The 16574-nt window shown below is 46.6% G+C and overlaps 1 protein-coding gene across 3 annotated transcripts in view; it reads left to right on the top strand.

Moving 5' to 3' along the window:
* The window catches only part of LOC127031610 (sodium- and chloride-dependent GABA transporter 2), a 59809-nt gene that overhangs the window by 25025 nt on the left and 18210 nt on the right, over positions 1 to 16574 (top strand). For all 3 annotated transcript variants that reach the window (XM_050918675.1, XM_050918665.1, XM_050918683.1), the window contains one exon: positions 4114 to 4248. In XM_050918675.1, coding sequence (XP_050774632.1) covers positions 4114 to 4248 — 135 coding nt within the window. The remainder of the gene's footprint in view (positions 1 to 4113; positions 4249 to 16574) is intronic.

The following is a 16574-nucleotide window of genomic DNA, read 5'->3' as shown; positions in this document are numbered from 1 at the left end:
GCTTCAAAGCAGATGGGCTATTACCATCAAACATTTCCTTTTATCTTACCCCAGTTCTCACCCCACTCATCTGTGGGCCAGGAAAGACCTCACCTGCATACTCTGATCACCGGAATCAGGTAGTAGATCACATAGTAAATATAGGGATAATTATTAAATCGACAACCTGCAGGCTGGACTGACTTGCTAGCTACTGTACAGAAGCCTTCAACAGGCAAATTTGGAGCCTGCATCAATCCTTGAGACCTTAAATGAGTCGCAAAATCTTTGCCAATATTTGAAGACATTACTTCTAATGTCATTACCTCTACCTCAGTGTCCTGGATGCAAGGTCAGAGCATCAGTCAAGTAAACGTCCTGAACCGTCAATCCAAAAGACCACATATTTTGTGGCTATGGATTCCTTCACCTACCTTTTTGACACAATCTGAGCCTGAGATAAAATACAGTGCAAGGCTGATGAAATATGTGAAGGATTCATTGGAGCTGTAGCCATCATCAATGACATTCTAGTATTTCCTTATTCAAAGGGAGGACATCATGCACACCTTTCTCCCCTTCCCTACTTCAGAGCTGACCAAAGGTGCTGGAACGATTTTTATAGTGGGGTGCTTATGACAGAAACCATGTATTTGGGTTGTTGTTACTACTTCAAGCCAGGGGGTGCAGCAGCAGCCCCAGCACCCCTAGTTTCAGCACCACTGGAGGTGACAGAGAAAAAGATGGGCACCTGACCTAGGAAAAAGCATGATTTGCATTCCAGCAGAAGATGGGTTGGAGATTGCTTTACGGCAGATCGAATGAATCCAGATCCACAAACGTCACTGTGATAGAGGACATGGAACTACCACCTAATCCTGCAGAAGAGGGGGCAATTCTTATATAAGAAATATGGCAGAATATAAAGAACATAGTTCTATTGTGAGCTTTTTGGGGCAGGGAATCATCTTCATTATGTGTGTGTAGAATGCCTTGCATGATGGGGACCCAGTTCCTGATGGGAGCCTCTAGGCACCACTGCAATACCAATGATTGATGATCCTAATAAAAGAAACGGATGCAGTAGTTTTCCTACTTTGATCATAACAACTATCGGCAGACAGGTCTGGGAAGGGAATTGGTGCAGCACTGCTCTAGGAAGGCTAGTAACTATGTTGTATATTGAAGTCCTTCATGCCACTAGAAGAACAGCATGCACAAATGGGAAAATGTATGTGCATGCATGCATGCATGTAATTGTATTTGAGTACAATCCCTTTTGTCAGCATATGTAAGCATATGTCACGGTTGAATCTGACCACTAACTGCTTAGATCAGTCCAGAAAAAACCACTCATCGCATCACCACCCAGGTTATAGACAGGGTCTTCAGTTGCAGAGGGATAATGGCCAAATTGTGTATTCCCCAGGAAAATACACCCCTGCCCCACCAGTGCTAATGCTGACTGGTACTTGGGTCAAGACAAATGTTGGAGTTAGTATGCAAGTGCATAAAATCTTCCAACATACAGGCTAAGATTAGAGGTAACTGATGGAAGGATGAATAAATGAAACAAGTAATACTGGATGGATGGGGAGAAATTAGAAAGAAAATGATTTCACATCATGCAATACAGGCACCATATAGATGAACTTTCACTCTCGTGTGGAATAACCTTTGAAGATGAAAAAATAGTTATCCTATTGCATTCAGACTAAATATGCAGAGATAAACCTCACTAGGCACATGGCCATGGAAAAGTCCAAACAGAGACTTTGACGTATTCTTTTGGCCTAGTACATGTTAACCATCATGTCTTAAGGTGTCTGATATGCCTTAAAAAGTATATAGTAAATGCAAGTGCATCAGTGATACTGCAAGAAATGCCAACAAAACCATGTCAACCCATGGGCACTGATTTGTTTATGTTGAACAATGAAGACTACAGTATGTCATTGTTGTGGATTACTATAGCAATTAGTTTGAACAATCCCCAATGTACCACAATAACCCAAGTTATAGCTGCAAGACATAAAATCCCAGAAAGGATTAGCACTGACATTGGACTTCAGTATTCCTCAAAGGAATGCAACTACTTTGCCAAAGTAAAGGCTTTCCAACATATCTAAGTCCATCTTATTCATAAGGGAAGTAGGCTAAGCAGTAGAACACATGATGCATAAAACAAAGCCTAATGGTAAAGACCCTTATTTTGTACTACCTGAGTATTAGAACACGCCTTGCAACAGCTCGAAGTCACTCGGTCCTGATGTTGATGGGATGTCTGTGTTCAGCGTTGCTCTTTATGTAGGAACAGCTGAAACATGAATTTGCCCCAGGCCCCAGGAGAGTTTTTCGGGGCTCCTGGAGCGGGATTCTTCACTCACTCCGAGGGCCCCAGAAAACTCTCGTGGGGCCTGGGCCCCCGGAGCTTCTTCCGCTCCGGGTTGTCCTCGGCAATTCGGTGGCAGGGGGTCCTTCTGCCCCAGGACCTGCCGCCAAAGTGCCCCAAAGACCTGTGTGTGTGGGGGTCCTTCTGGCGCTTCGGCAGTGGGTCCTGGGGTGGGTCTTCTGCGGCAATTTGGTGGCGGGGGTGGTCCTTCCGCCCCAGGCCCTGCCGCCGAAGACCCCAGGCCCCCTGAATCCTCTGGGTGGCCCTGTCTCAGCCAAATGCCAGCTGCTAGTCCCAGTGCTCAATGATGATGCTTCAGTACAAGGGAGACAGGATGGTGGCCACTGGAAACCTCTTGCTCTGGCAAATATTGAAAAAAACGTATCAGGTTCACACCCTGAATGCATGTGAATGTTAAGACAACCGTTGTTTGTTTCAGACACCAGAAAACCATCACATTCTCTGAACTTGCTGACTGTATCCTGGCTCTAACATAAGTATGGAACTCAGCAGTCCAGAAACTGATATAGACACAACCGTCATTTCCACATACCGTTTCTCCACCTGTAATCACAACTTGTGAACTACTGTAGTAGTGGCAGGAACAATAGCACCCTCTGGAATGGCACAAGTGCCCCTACCTACGAACCCATTTGTTACCAGGTCTGTCTGATCAGCAGAGCCAAGGGAAAGTTTAGCCTTGCAAGGTTTTGGATGTGACATCACAGTTTAAATGGGCTTTTGTCTTACAACACCCAGGCGCCCAGTGCATGTCTGTATTACTTCAATAAAGAATTGAAATGGCTATTTGTTGCTAGGTTACATTCACCTCAAACAATAAGACTAATTCTTACTACTACTGACGATTCCTTGATGATATCCCAAGGACTGTCTCATCATGAAGGGAGATGTACCAGGACGAGCTGCTGTTGTTTGCATCCATCTGGTTAGTTTTAGATTGCGTTCTCCTGGCCTACTCCTAGCTAGGGAGAGACTTGCTTGGTATGAATCCTTCCTTTGCTTTCCTGTCAGAATGAGCAGATAGAAATAAGGGCCCAGATTCTCAGCTGGTGTAGATCGATGGAACTACATTGAGTTCAGTGGAGCTAGCCTGACTTATGCCAGCTAAGACCAGGCCTGGTGCTTAGATCACTACCAAGGGTATGTCTACACTACCCATTGGATCAGTGGGCAGAAATCAATCCAGTGGGGATCGATTTATCGCGTCTAGTCTAGTCGACCCCTGAGCCCTCTCCTGTCGACAGCTGTAATCCAGCACTGCGAGAGGCACAGGTAGAGTTGACGGGGGAGCGGCAGCAGTCAACTCACCGCGGTGAAGACATCACGGTAAGTCTATCTAAGTACGTCGACTTCAGCTACGTTATTCATGGAGCTGAAGTTGCATAACTTAGATTGATTTCCCTGCTCCACCCCCCAGGGTAGATCCAGGGCCAAGACTAAAGAGGGATTATCTAGTTGTAGATATAATGGCCACATTGTGACTTTTCTAACCAACCAATAAAAGTTAATTGCTTTCTACTCTGCTTTAAAGAAGACCTGAAACATAGTAATCCTGCCCCTTCCCTGCCCCTGTCTTGCTGATCCTGTCTCATCCTGGCCTTTCTAACTTGCTCTTGCACTGTACTTGCTCCCCTTGTGGCAAGATTTCATTGGTGTCCTAGGTTTCTGGCCATTTCCCCAGGCTGCCCTCTCACATTTGCTCTGTTGTGTTCTCCTGCCAGGTGGTGTATTTCACTGCCACATTCCCGTACCTCATGCTGGTAGTTCTGCTGATCAGAGGAATCTCTCTGCCGGGGGCGATGCAGGGCGTCCTATTCTACCTTTACCCAGACCTCACTCGTCTCATGGACCCTCAGGTAAGATGGAAGGAGGACTGATTGGCTGAGCTCTGCTTGGGTGTGTGCATGTGTTTGTAATTCTCTCTCTTTCTCTTCCATCCAGTTCCCTTCTTTGCCCCCCTTTTTAATTCCCCCCCTGTTCTTTCTCCTTTTCTCTCTTTCTCTCCACTCCATCACTTACTCTTTGCCTTTTCCTTTTTCATTCTCTCTTCTCCTCTTCGCCCCTGTGAATGTAATGCACTTTGACATTCACAAGCATTCAGCTGACACCATCAGGGTCCCCCAACTAAGCTAGCTTCACTGTTCAGTTTTCACCAGCAGAGTTCCTAAAATCCCAAAGCCCTTTCTCTCCATGATGTTTCTCGACTGATGCTATTGGCAAATGATGTAGGCTTCAGACACTACTGATGGGGCCACTAAACTTCTTAGCTGCTTGGTGACACCAGTCAATCAACTCTGTCTTCTGGAGACACTCATTGTAAAACTCCTCTCCTCTCCTGAGCCAGATCAAGGGGGTATGGAGGCCTCAGAGCCACAAAGATTTAGCAATCTTCATTTTTTGATGGCATGCTGTGATATTTAATATCATTGGAGGCAAAGCAGAGGCCATCAGCCCTTCCTACCCCATCCTAGAGTATGGGCGGAAAGTACTTCTGAATGCTGCTGTGGTGTCAATCCACTAAACATCTTGCTCCCCATCTCCCTTGTTTTCCTCTCTCCCCTTTCCCTTGATTAGAAATTCCTGCCAGTTTGACTGAAGGTTCAGTGCCCGATTGCCGTTTTTAATCTCTTCAGGACAAGTTCCTCCACGTTAAATCCTGGCTCCAGCTGAGCTGCTGTACCAGCCTTTGTGCGAAGGTGTCTCCAAAGGAGATTAAAGGGTGCCTGCCTGGAAAATAGGTCAGCGAAACCCTTCGTAACCCCTTTAACTCTTTCTGGTCCAGGCCAAGCATTTTTTATTTTGAATATAGATGCGTGAATGCACAGTGTGCAGGGAGGGGGATGACTGAGGAAGGCCATGCTATAGCAAGCCCCTGCTGCACAGTTCTGAGCATGGAGAATGGATTTCTTTGGATGTGAGGTGGAATTCTCTAGTGTTTCCAGTTGGGGAGTTGGAGTCAGGACCTGCTGGGTTCTGTGCTTGGTTCTACCATTGATTCTCTATGACCTTGCGCAGGTCATTTAGGCCAACATTTTCAAATCTGGGTGCATAAATGTGGAATTATGCAGTTAAGTAAAAGCTGGCCTGATTTTCTGACACACTCAAATCCTGCGCAAATCAGTGACAGCCAGAGCTCTGCACCTCTGAACATCAGGCCACTTTTAACTATGGGCCTAAACAATGATTTAGAAGCCTAAAGTCAGGCACCCATGTGTGAAAATGGTGGCCTTTTGCTCTCTGTTTAAGCATCAGTTAAAAGGAGGTCACCTCCCTTGTGGTAAGGATGTTACAAGACTTAGGCTCTTTTGAACTCCCTCCCGCAAGTGACTTAGGCCAGGTTCACACTCGAAACAATGTCAGCTAGGAGGTGATTTTATTTTGACACTTTTACCCTGGCAAAAGCCAGAGTGTAGGCCCACTTACCCTGGCAGAAAAGTTCGTTTGCTTAGGGAACTGGTATAAGCTATACCAGGAAAAGCTTTTTTTTGGGCTGGAATAAGCTGCATCTACACTATACAGCTATACAGGCCAACTCTTTCTGGTGTATACTAGAAGCACAACTGCCAGTGAAAGTCAGTGACTCTCAACTCATTTACATACATTTATTTATTGCACTTTTAATATAGCACTTTGAAGCTCCCTGATGGAAAGTACTATGGAAACCCATGTATGGGAACGTCCCATACAACCTACTGTTCAGCAGGTGGAGAGGTTGTTTCCATCCATATGTTAGATTTGGGAAGCTCCTCATTTCATGCCTGATACTTCTCCTATATGAAAAATGTCTATAGAATTCAACAGAAAATGATCACCTTTCTATAACTGTTTTAATCATCCTGTAGAATTTAACAGCAAGACTGTAAGTTTTAATTAAATTCTATAAGACTTTCACATGAGGGAAGGAATGGTCAGCACCCCAATCTCTGCTGTGTGTGGTAGAAAAGCCTCCACTTTGCAAGGACAGTGAGACTCCTGCTAGCCATTCTGATACCCAGTCAGGTTGAGCAGGCTCTAATTGGCTCTAGAGGGCACTCTTGCAAGCTGTAACTATTTTTGACCTTCAGACTGTTGGTGGCAAATCATTATAAAAAATAAAACCAGATGCCTCACTGATGGGCAAATGATACATCAGAAGAGGGGCAGATGATAACCACTTACAAGTATTTGAAAGGTGTCATTGCCGAGGAGGCAGGGGAATTATTTTGGGTGATACCAAGGAGGACGTACAGTTGAGGCATGGTACAGTAGCCAGGGTATCGGATTGGTATTTAGAAGACCTTGGGTCTGTGACTGACTGTACTGGGTAATCTTGGGCAAGGTTTTGAAATTCTCCAGCCTGTATTATACAGGAAGCCAAACTAAATGATCTGATGGTCCTGCTCGGCTTACATGTTTGGGATCTATGAAAGTCCCTGAAACCTTTCTGTACCTCAGTCCTCCCTCTGTAAAATGCTTACATTTAAAACACCAAATATAACTGACTCCTTGTAGGCAAGCCAGCGACCAAGAACTAGTCACTGAAATAATTCCACAAAGAATTATGAGTAATAAAGAATTCTGAGAAAATCTTGATCTGTCCATGGACAATATGCAAACAGGACGAAGTAAAATTCACCAAACAAAAGATTCATTTGGAATGATTTGACTAGCTCTAATGATAATTTCCTTTTTTAAAAAAGGAGTTGAGTATCCCAGCCATTTTTGGGGCAGCATTAATCTAACCCCTCTTCTCATTTATTTCTGATCCTATGTTCTCTCTAACCCAGGAGGTCTCATGCTTTCACAGCAGGTGGCCCATTTCAATAGAACAAGTGCCTCAAGAAAACATACTGATCACATAATTTCCCACGTAGTTACGTGGGAAATTAATACTGGGAAATTCCTGATGTAATCTAATAGCCAAAGGCATAATGAAATCCAGTGCTTTGAGCTGAAACTAGAAAATTCAGACTATGTTAAGCAGGAGGACAGTCTAGATCAGTGGTTCTCAACCAGGGGCCTAGGGCCCACTGGAGGGCTGTGAGCTGGTTTCAGGGGGTCTGGCAAGCAGGGGCGGCATTAGACTTGCTGGGACCCTGGGCAAAAAGACAAAGCCCCACTGTATGGGGCTGAAGCCGGGGGCCCAAGCCCCACCACCCAGGGCTGACGCCAAAGCCTGATCAGCTAAGCTTTGTGGGGCCCCCTATGGTGGGGGACCTTGGGAAATTGCCCTGATTGCTACCCCCTAATGCTGGTCCTGGCTTTTATATGCAGAAAATCAGTTGTTGAGGCACAGGTAGACGGTGGAGTTTTTATAGCATGTTGGGGGGTGCCTCACAAAGAAAAAGGTTGAGAACCCCTGGTGTAGATTATGATAGTTGATCTTTCTAGCCTCAGTGCCCATGAATCTATTCTAGCGCTCTCTCACGTGACTTAGCAGGTGAAAATAGGAGGGAGGGAGCAGTTAGCTCTCTGGACCAACAGCAAGGGTTCCAGAGACCGCAGTCTGAGAACCTGTGATCTAGTGTTGGTTTACTACTGACCTTTCTATTCTCTCTGACCCTCTGGCTAGCAGGAACTCATTCTGCTTGTATAAGAACTAATTAATTATGCTCAGTAGTGCTGAAAAGTCTCCGTTGGTGGTTGGGGCCCCTCTCTGCTAGGCATTTACAGACACGTAGGAGGACATTGTGTAGGAAGAACTTGCAGTCTGTGCCCCCGATTCTGCAGTGAGACCCACATCGGGGAACACTTACTGCTGCCCAGAGTCCCAGTGAAGTTGATGAGACACGTCACAGTTAAAATGTCTTTCCCCAAGGATCCAGGCAGGACAGGGGCTTAACTTGACACAAGACGCAACAAGAAAGTGTGAGAAACAGGAAGATGGGTGAACATAACAGTAATAAGCTCCCATGGTTATAGAGGCTAGCAATGAGCTCAAGCCTGGAAGGGGCTGAGCACTCCGGCCCTGACCCAGGAAGCACTTAGCTGTCTGAGGAGCTCCACTGACTTCAGAGTGACTGCTTGGGCGTAAGGTTAAATATGTGTCCATGCTTTCCCTGATCCAGAGAGCGCCATCCCTGGCAGGTATAGGCCCTATATGCCCAACTTGCTGGCTCTGAAGCATTTGTCTTTTTTAAACCTCTGTCTTTCAATTTTTTTAATAACCTCTGCCTAGTCGATTTTATTTTGTCAGACAGCTGCTTGTTTCTCTCCTTTTTATTTATTTATTTTTGCAAAAAGAACTTGTTTGTGTATTTTTCCCCTCTCTCATTATTAGTTAATAACGCTACCTTCCTTCTGTTAACTTTTGCCTGTTTCTGGGTTGTTAGAAATAGCATTGATCTATAGTACAAAAATCTTAGCTTAAGCTACTCTATTTATTACCCTACGCCCCATCATGCATCATCCTCCCTCCAAACAGTGAGGTTGGCCTCTTTCCTTGCAGCCTGCCCACACCCCTCTCTGCCAGCTGCAGTGCACAGATCAGGGGAGAGATTCCAGAGGAGGTTACAGCAAAGGTGGCTTGGGGGAGAGGGGTTAGGGTGCCCTGGGGAAGCATCACCTGGTGGATGGAGGCAAGTCAGAGAGGGTGGCCAGTCAGGAGGGAGTGGGAATCTGCAGGGTTTGTTTCAAAACATGCCTTGTGCTGGCATCACTGCTAGGGACAAAGGGCTGTGAAGGAATTTGCTGTCTGAGCTACATGGATGAGGGAGAAGGGAAGCATGGGGCTTTGTACCCATGGTAAGGGAAGGATTTTGAATCCCCTCACTTCAGCTAGGCCCCTCCCCACCACTCTGCTGCTGCTGTCGCTGCTTGGGGAGCCTCACTGCTTCACAGCTGGGGGGAGCATGACTGGATCCAGGTAAATATTATTTGTTCCCCTTATTTATTTTCCCCGGCAAGCCTTGAACTGACTCTGTACATTCTTGTTTGGTTGTTGCCTCCCCTGCCTACTTTCCATTTCTGAGAAAGAGAGAGAATATTGGCGGATGTGTTTGTGTTTTGCCTCCTGCCTCACCCAGGAGGGCAGAGTGCTGGTGTGTGTGTGTGCGCACAGAGATGATGTTTGTTTACATGATGTTCTGCTCTCTTCTGTGGATTCCTATGTCTAATAGTATCTCCAGGCATATGTCTGCGTGGCCTCCTGATCTCTGCTCCCATGTGCATTGGTAGGGGCTTGCGGGACGGCATATATCTATCTGTATCCAGTGAAATGAGCCTGGCTTGTGGCTGCACTGGAGCGGTACGTGCATTGCTACGTGATTACACTGAGCCTCTGCTTGCTTTCTTGCTTTGCATCCCCAGGTTCTTCCCTGCCACCTGTCAGGTGTGCGCCAGTAGGGTAACGTTGCAAAGGGATGCTACTTGCTCCTCTTCCCAGGGTTTTGTGCCCTGCAGTCTAGATTGCTCTGGGCTGGCTTTCCTCTTCCAAGGGCCAGTTCCACAGCTCCCCATCTCTTCTTGTTTTTGGACCTCCGTGCGCTGTCTTATTGGAATGATGTACAGCTGTATTTATCTTGCTTCCCCCTCACCATCTCCTCTCTTGAACCCCTCCAGTTTGTGGAGCTGGGAATTAGTTCTGCTGGCCAGATCACTCAGCCTCTGGCTGCACCCCCATACTGAGCTTGTCCACAGTGCTGACATCCAAAGAACAATTAGTTGTTTTTAATTCATCAAACAGTGGGAGAGGGCCGAGCAAAGACAGGCTCTAGAACTCTGCCTCCTGGGCTGTGTAAACAAGGGCAAGGAGTGGATTCCCTCCTCCCACCTCCTGTCTACAAGCAGCTGTACTTTTCAGTTTCAAACAAAAACATATTTGCTTTCTTGTGGGGTTTAAAGGGTGGGTAAAGGAAACCAGCCCCTCTTTTGCTCAGCCCAGTGGTTGGTAAGTTCACAGAGGCAAAGAGCCCTTATTGCTCTGCATACACCGTGAAATGTGTATCTTATAGAATGCAGTGCTGTTAGAGCCGTGTTGGTCCCAGGATATTAGAGAGACAAGAGGAGTGAGGTGATATCTATTATCGGACCAATTTCTTGGTCCAACATCGTACAGAAAGTGAGTGACTGTGTTAGGCCTTTCTGAGAGGCAGCACAGGCTAGAGTGGAGGATGGAGCATGGGGCTGAAAGGCAAGAGCTTCCGAGCTCTGCTCCCATCTTTGATTTGCCTTAGATTGTGGGGTACAATTTGAGACACCTACGACCTGGTTTTCAGAGAAGGAGGGGCAGGGAGTATGGTGCCCTGGCTATGCCCTCTGCCACTGTCTGGCCAAGTTAAGGGTATGTCTGCACAGCAAAGGAAAACTCTCAGCTGGCGCATGCCATGTAGACTTCCAGGCTCCGGCCCACAACATTTTGGCACCTGAGGCGAGGAGCTCAAATGATGCCCCCTCGCTTGGGCCAAAACTTTGAAAGGTCTCAATTCTGCCTTCTTCCTGTTCTACTCCTCTCATGGTACTGCTTTGCTATGTACCCCAATAAAGGAGAACTAACAACTTAAAATGCCTTGTTCAAAAATTTGAAGTAACACTTTACTATGCAGACAAGAGAGGTTACATTTGCTGTTCAGGCATTTGAAAGTTAACGTTGGCATTTTTATCCGTTTGAATAATCAAAGTGGTGCTTTCTGTGCCTTCCTGCCGAAGGTCCACAGTCTGGGCCAGTTCATGCTCTATTGAGATGGTTGCAAGGCCAGCCAGCCTCTCCTGTGTCGTTGTGGAGTGTAAATGTGTTTTTATTAACTTCAGCTTGGAGAAGCTATATTCTCCACTAGCAACTGTTAGAGGAAGTGTTAAAAGTATGCGCAGAGCAACAAAAACATTTGGAAAGAGAGTGGTCATCTTATTTGTGCACATATATTCCAGAACAGCCTTGGGGTTGATCCTACTGAAATGTATCTTGAAAGGGCTTTCAGTTAATCACCTAAATCACTCACATCAATATTGTACATGTCATCATGTGTCAATGCTGTCTCTAGTGCCCTGTATTGCTGGTGTAGGTCTTCTTCGGGTATAATGAGGAGTTTTGGAATATCATACAACATCCCACATATACTGCTGTGTTCCTTGAGCTGCATGAAATATTCTTCAACTGACTGTATTGCGCAATCTAGTACCTAGTTAAAGAATTCAACTTTGAATTGTTGTTTGGGGTTTCTTATGGGATTATCCCATGCCTCGTAATCAAAATGTTGTCTTCTTCGGTGACTGTTGTATTCTTGAATGGGTGAGAAAATAGCATCAGTGTGAAGTTCCTCTGCCAACTTCTGTGCACTCTTCAGAACATTTTGAAATCCCTCATCTGACTGGTAAGACTAGCTTTGACTTTGCTTTGTCCAGTTGTTCCATTGCTCCAGATATATCAAGGTCAACACCTTGGAGTCTCTTGCTTACAACGTTTATTTCAAACAGTATGTCATGCCACAACACTAAGCCACACAGAAATTTGAAGTTATGTATGTTTCTGGTGATTCCCTTCCCTCTGCCACTGTTCTCCCATGAACAATTTCTGTCATAGCATTATCCTCCATAATGGGAACTATGGCATCATCTATCTTCCCAATTTGGTGTTTGATAGTCTTTATTGCCTCCACTCGACTTTCTTATCGTGTGGCACTCGGTGGTTTCAGTGTTAGACAGGATGTTCCCAGATGTTGCGTCAAAATTTGCCATCGATGAGCTGATGCAGAGAAAAATACATAGATGCTTTGAATTACATTAAAAAATTCAGCAGCCTCACTAGAAGCTGATGCTGCATCACTGGCCAGCAAGTTCAATGAATGAGAGCTGCGTGGGACAAAAAAAGCTTGAAGGTTTAACTCTTGGATCTGTATCTGCACTCCTCTGTTCTTTCCTCTCATGTTGGCACCATTATTGTAGCCCTGACCTCTCATGTCAGCTATCACAATTCCCATATCTTTCAACTTTTTAAGAAGCACATTTGTCATACCAGCTCCTGTAGTATCATCAATGTCAATAAATTCTAGAAAATGCTCTCTGACAGTCACCATTTCAGGGACATTTTCACTAGGTTGTTGCTGTTGTTACAAAACGTACCATTAAAGTCATTTGTTCCATATGGCTGATATCAGATATGCAGTTCAGAATAACAGAATAATATCTTGCTGACTTCAGATCTGCCACAATCTTCTGTTTGACTTTTGTTGCCAGTAACTGTATGATCTCATTTTGAATTGTTTTTCTAAGGTAGTGGTGTGTGTACATTTCTTGGGTGGTGACTCTTCTTAAATGTTCCTGGCGTACAGCATCAAATTCAGCCATCAGCTCCACAATTTTAAGGCAGTTTCCATTGTTTGGCACATACAGCTGATCTGAAGTGCCACGCAGTGCTAGGTTTTGGGAAGCAAGCGTTCTCACAACGGCAATGAGCCTTTTCAGAACATTTTGCCAGTAAAGAGACTCTGATGTAATCTTCTCTTGATGCTGATCATCTATGGTGGCCTTTAACCGTAGTCTCATCTCAAGCTCTTTCCACCTATGGAATGATCTCTGGTGATTTGCTGCCTTCTCATGGCATGCCAGATTTCTAGCCAGATTTTTCCAGTCCTTTGTTCCTGTAGAACCCAATGTGGCTGGAACATGAGACTGGAAGAGTTTGCTACAAAAACAGTATGCAGTGTTCTGGGTTTTTGAATACATAAGCCATGGCCTCTCCACTTTGTCACTATTGGGGATTTCACGCCAGTAATGTGTTGGATGGAAACTTCTATTTTCATTGTCTTTGAGGAACATGAAGTTTTTCACTTGCTGTGGCCCATGCAGTACAAGGAAGTCCCTCAGGTTACTGCTCAAGTGGGTCCACAGTCCGGGATCATCTAGACTTAAGGAACTAAACTGAGCAGCAGCTGTTTCTTGCACCTCCACCACACTCTTCTCTGATCTACACTTTTCTTCAGGAATGTGCATGGTTACATCCATTTGAGATGGAGATATGGATGCTGCAGTAGCTGGTAGTTCACCTGCACTCTGACTAACTGGAAGATCAGGCATCTCCTCAGCACTCACATCCTCACTGGGGCTGGAAGGCTCAACGTGAACATTTGTGTCTATGTATCTCAGGAGAGCTCCTTCCTGCTTAGATAGAAAAGCTTCCTCTGCTTGCTTTCTTTTTCTGAATGCTGCCTCAGAGGGGCATTTTCTTCTTTCACGCATGACTGCTGTTCTGTGCCAGCTATAGTGGTGCTCAACACTCAATTAAAGGGGACAAATAAGCAGGCTGGTAGCAGGGCCTGAGTGAGGGAAGATATCAACGTCTTAAGGGCCTATCTGCTTCCTACTACTTCAGGTGACTGCCTGTTCTCCTCAAGTGGGTTCAGGGAAGCAGCAAGGAACAGGAAGTTCCCTGAGAAGCTGGTGTTAATCAGTGCAGGCTCCTGGGGGTGCTAGAGAGGTACATAAGTGGCTCCTCCTCCTCTCTCTTCCTGCAGCTCCTGCTGCTTTTTGTTATTCCCTCTCCCCTTTTCTCCTGCCTGTTCTGTCTCTTGTGCCCTCTTTCCTCCAGCACAGCACTCCTCTCTGCTCTAGATGCACAGAGACGGTGAATACATGTGCTCCAAGAGCAGACACAATTTTCTACACTCTGGGTCCTAGTGACAGTGCCTCCTCCCCTAGTCTGGCACCTGAGGTGGCTGACTCGGTTTGCCTCATGGTAAGGCAAGCCCTGGCTCTGGTACCCTCCCATCTCACAGGGTCCTAGATCCTGGATTCCAGCCAGGGTTCCTGGCCAGGTTAAGGGTATGTCTACACAGAAGTGAAACAGCCCCACAGTCTGAGCCCCGTGAGCCCAAGTCAGCTGGCATGGGCCAGCTGTGGGTGTCTAGTTCCTGTGTAGACAAACCCTTAACCTGGCCGGGCATGATGGGAAAAGTAAAGGGGAGGACCCTTTTGAGAAGCTGCTGTAACGTATTCCATGCCTTTCTCTCTCACCTTGGAGTGAGAGGGCAGCAAGGGAGGAATTGTGTGATTTCCCCCTCAGTTCTACTCTGGGGTGTTGCGTTGCACACCACCCTTTGCTAAAGGCTGTGCCCAAAAGGTGCACTGTAGCCCTAGGTGTCTCAAACACAGCTCCCAAAGATCAGAGGCCTTGCTTGTAAATTTGGACCCAGGAGAGTTGTTCAGTGTCTCTCACTGAATCAGAGACGGTCAGGAACAGAATCCAGGCCCAACTTCCATCCACCAGGCCATGCTGCAAAGCAGTGTGCACAGCCAGGTGCTCCAGTTCCTGCGGGCTGTCCTCTCTGCCCATGGCCTTTGCTCTGCACAATTGCAGGGTCAAGCAGGTTTTTGTTCCCACAAACGTCTGGGGCAAGGTGAAAATCTGATTGTGAATGAAGAACAGAGATTTGTGGGGGAAATGATGCTGTTTGCTCTTCTTCTGTTTTTATAAAGTTTGTCATCCAGTTGGGACAGATGTGTCACGTGGCCAGTTAGTCTTGTGGAATGGTGGCAGCCAAATAGACTCTGTACAGTCTTTCTAGCCCTCAGCACTTCAGCTGTCTGATGAGCATGCATACGAGCCACCACCATGTACAGGACAAGCTGAGGCCAGGTGGCAGCTGATGGTGTGCATCTTACTCTCCTGCTGCTGCTGTGAAGCTTTGGCTAGCTGCATTGCCAGCACCACAGGGCATGGGTAGCCTCTGGATGTCAGCAGCTTTCTGCAACAGAAAGAGCATCAAGGGAAAAGAGGCGAGAGGAAATTATGAGAGGAGAGTTCAGTGGAACAGATGGGCAAGGCAATTCTGCAGAGCGAGCTGGGAGGTAGGGCCAGGGGACAGAGAGAAATGATAATTGTATGGGAGGGGTAATGATGGTCAGTGTATCACTACATCTCTCATTTTCGTGGTCTAAACCTTGCATTGTAGTCCTGGGAGGGTGGGAGGCCGCTCTTGCACAAGGCATTTAGAGAGACTAGGCAGAAGAGTGCAGGCACTGTTCCCACTCTGGAATCCATGAGCTGAGCAGATCTCTGCAGACATTTTCAAGGTGGCACCTTGGGAGGTAGGATGCTCCCAGCTTGCCCCTTCATTAAACGCTTTACATCCTGCTATGATGGCTGATTAAGACGGCCCATTGCCCGCAGGAGAATTTCTTTGAATGCCTCATATGTCCAGCTATGTCAAAAAAGCAAGTTTGCTAATTCAAAAGAAATGTTGGCAGCTCAGGCAACCAGTGAAAGTGGTTTTGGATTGTGTTCTCATGCCCCTCCCCAGAGTAGCTGGGTGCAGGGTTACTGGGCTTTCCCCTCGGTCACCATTGCCTCCTGTTCGCCTCTGACTAGGTCTTGTGGGGCCTAGTCCTCCAGCTGTGACTTAGAAGTTCAGTCCCTTTGTGGGGTATCCAAGTCCAGCTGTAGCTGGTGAGACCCCAAGCTGGTATCACCACAGTCCCTTTACCAGCAGCAAAGTCTTTCCAAAGAAGCACATTCTTCTTTAGCAGAGTAGCAGGTCCCAGAGCTTCTCTCTGGGCCTCTCCCTATAACAAACAAAATTAAACACTATCAAAACATCTCTCAACCCTCTCAGGGCTTGAGCCTCTCCTCTCTCTTGGGCTCCTCTTCAGCTCCTTGTTCCTTGTGTGGATCATGGCCCTGGAGCCTGGCCCATTGTTTCAGGGGCATGTTAGAGCAGCTAGTTCTACTCCTGTGTCTCTGCGCTCCAGCTACAACCCAGCTCAACTGTTCCCCTCGGCAGCCAGCCCCTAACTGTTGGGCTTCCTCTCTTTTTAAGTCCTACACTCAGCAAAGATGTGGCAAAACAAGGCTAATTACACAGGGCTGGTTAGTCCCAGGATCTTGGCCTTTATGGATATGTGCACACTAACCAGAGGCTCTGACTCAGGTTTGAGCCCAAACCCCTCTTCTGTCCACACACAAATCAGTCTGACTTGGGTCAGCAAGTACTCAGGACCTGTGTCCTAGGACCTGGTGGGTCAGAGCCTGAGTCCCATTGTGACTTGAGTTCGAGCCCTGTCATTCTGCAGTGTGGATGCAGGGAAAGGCTCCAGCAGCAGGCTAAAAATAGCAGTGTAGACATGGGAGGCACTGCTCGGTTGTGTGGAGATCCATGTAGGGTACATACCCTGAGGTTCTGGCATATCTTTACTTTGCTTGTCTAAGCAGTGCCTCCCTGTCTATTCTGCTGTTTGTACTCATGCTAGGTGTGTGTGCAGTGCATGTACTCTA

The sequence above is a fragment of the Gopherus flavomarginatus genome, chromosome 1 (genome assembly GCF_025201925.1).
Source record: "Gopherus flavomarginatus isolate rGopFla2 chromosome 1, rGopFla2.mat.asm, whole genome shotgun sequence".
In the NCBI taxonomy this organism is placed as follows: Eukaryota; Metazoa; Chordata; order Testudines; family Testudinidae; genus Gopherus; species Gopherus flavomarginatus.
Note: the sequence above shows the minus strand (reverse complement) of the source record. Positions and strands in the feature narration are given on the sequence as shown.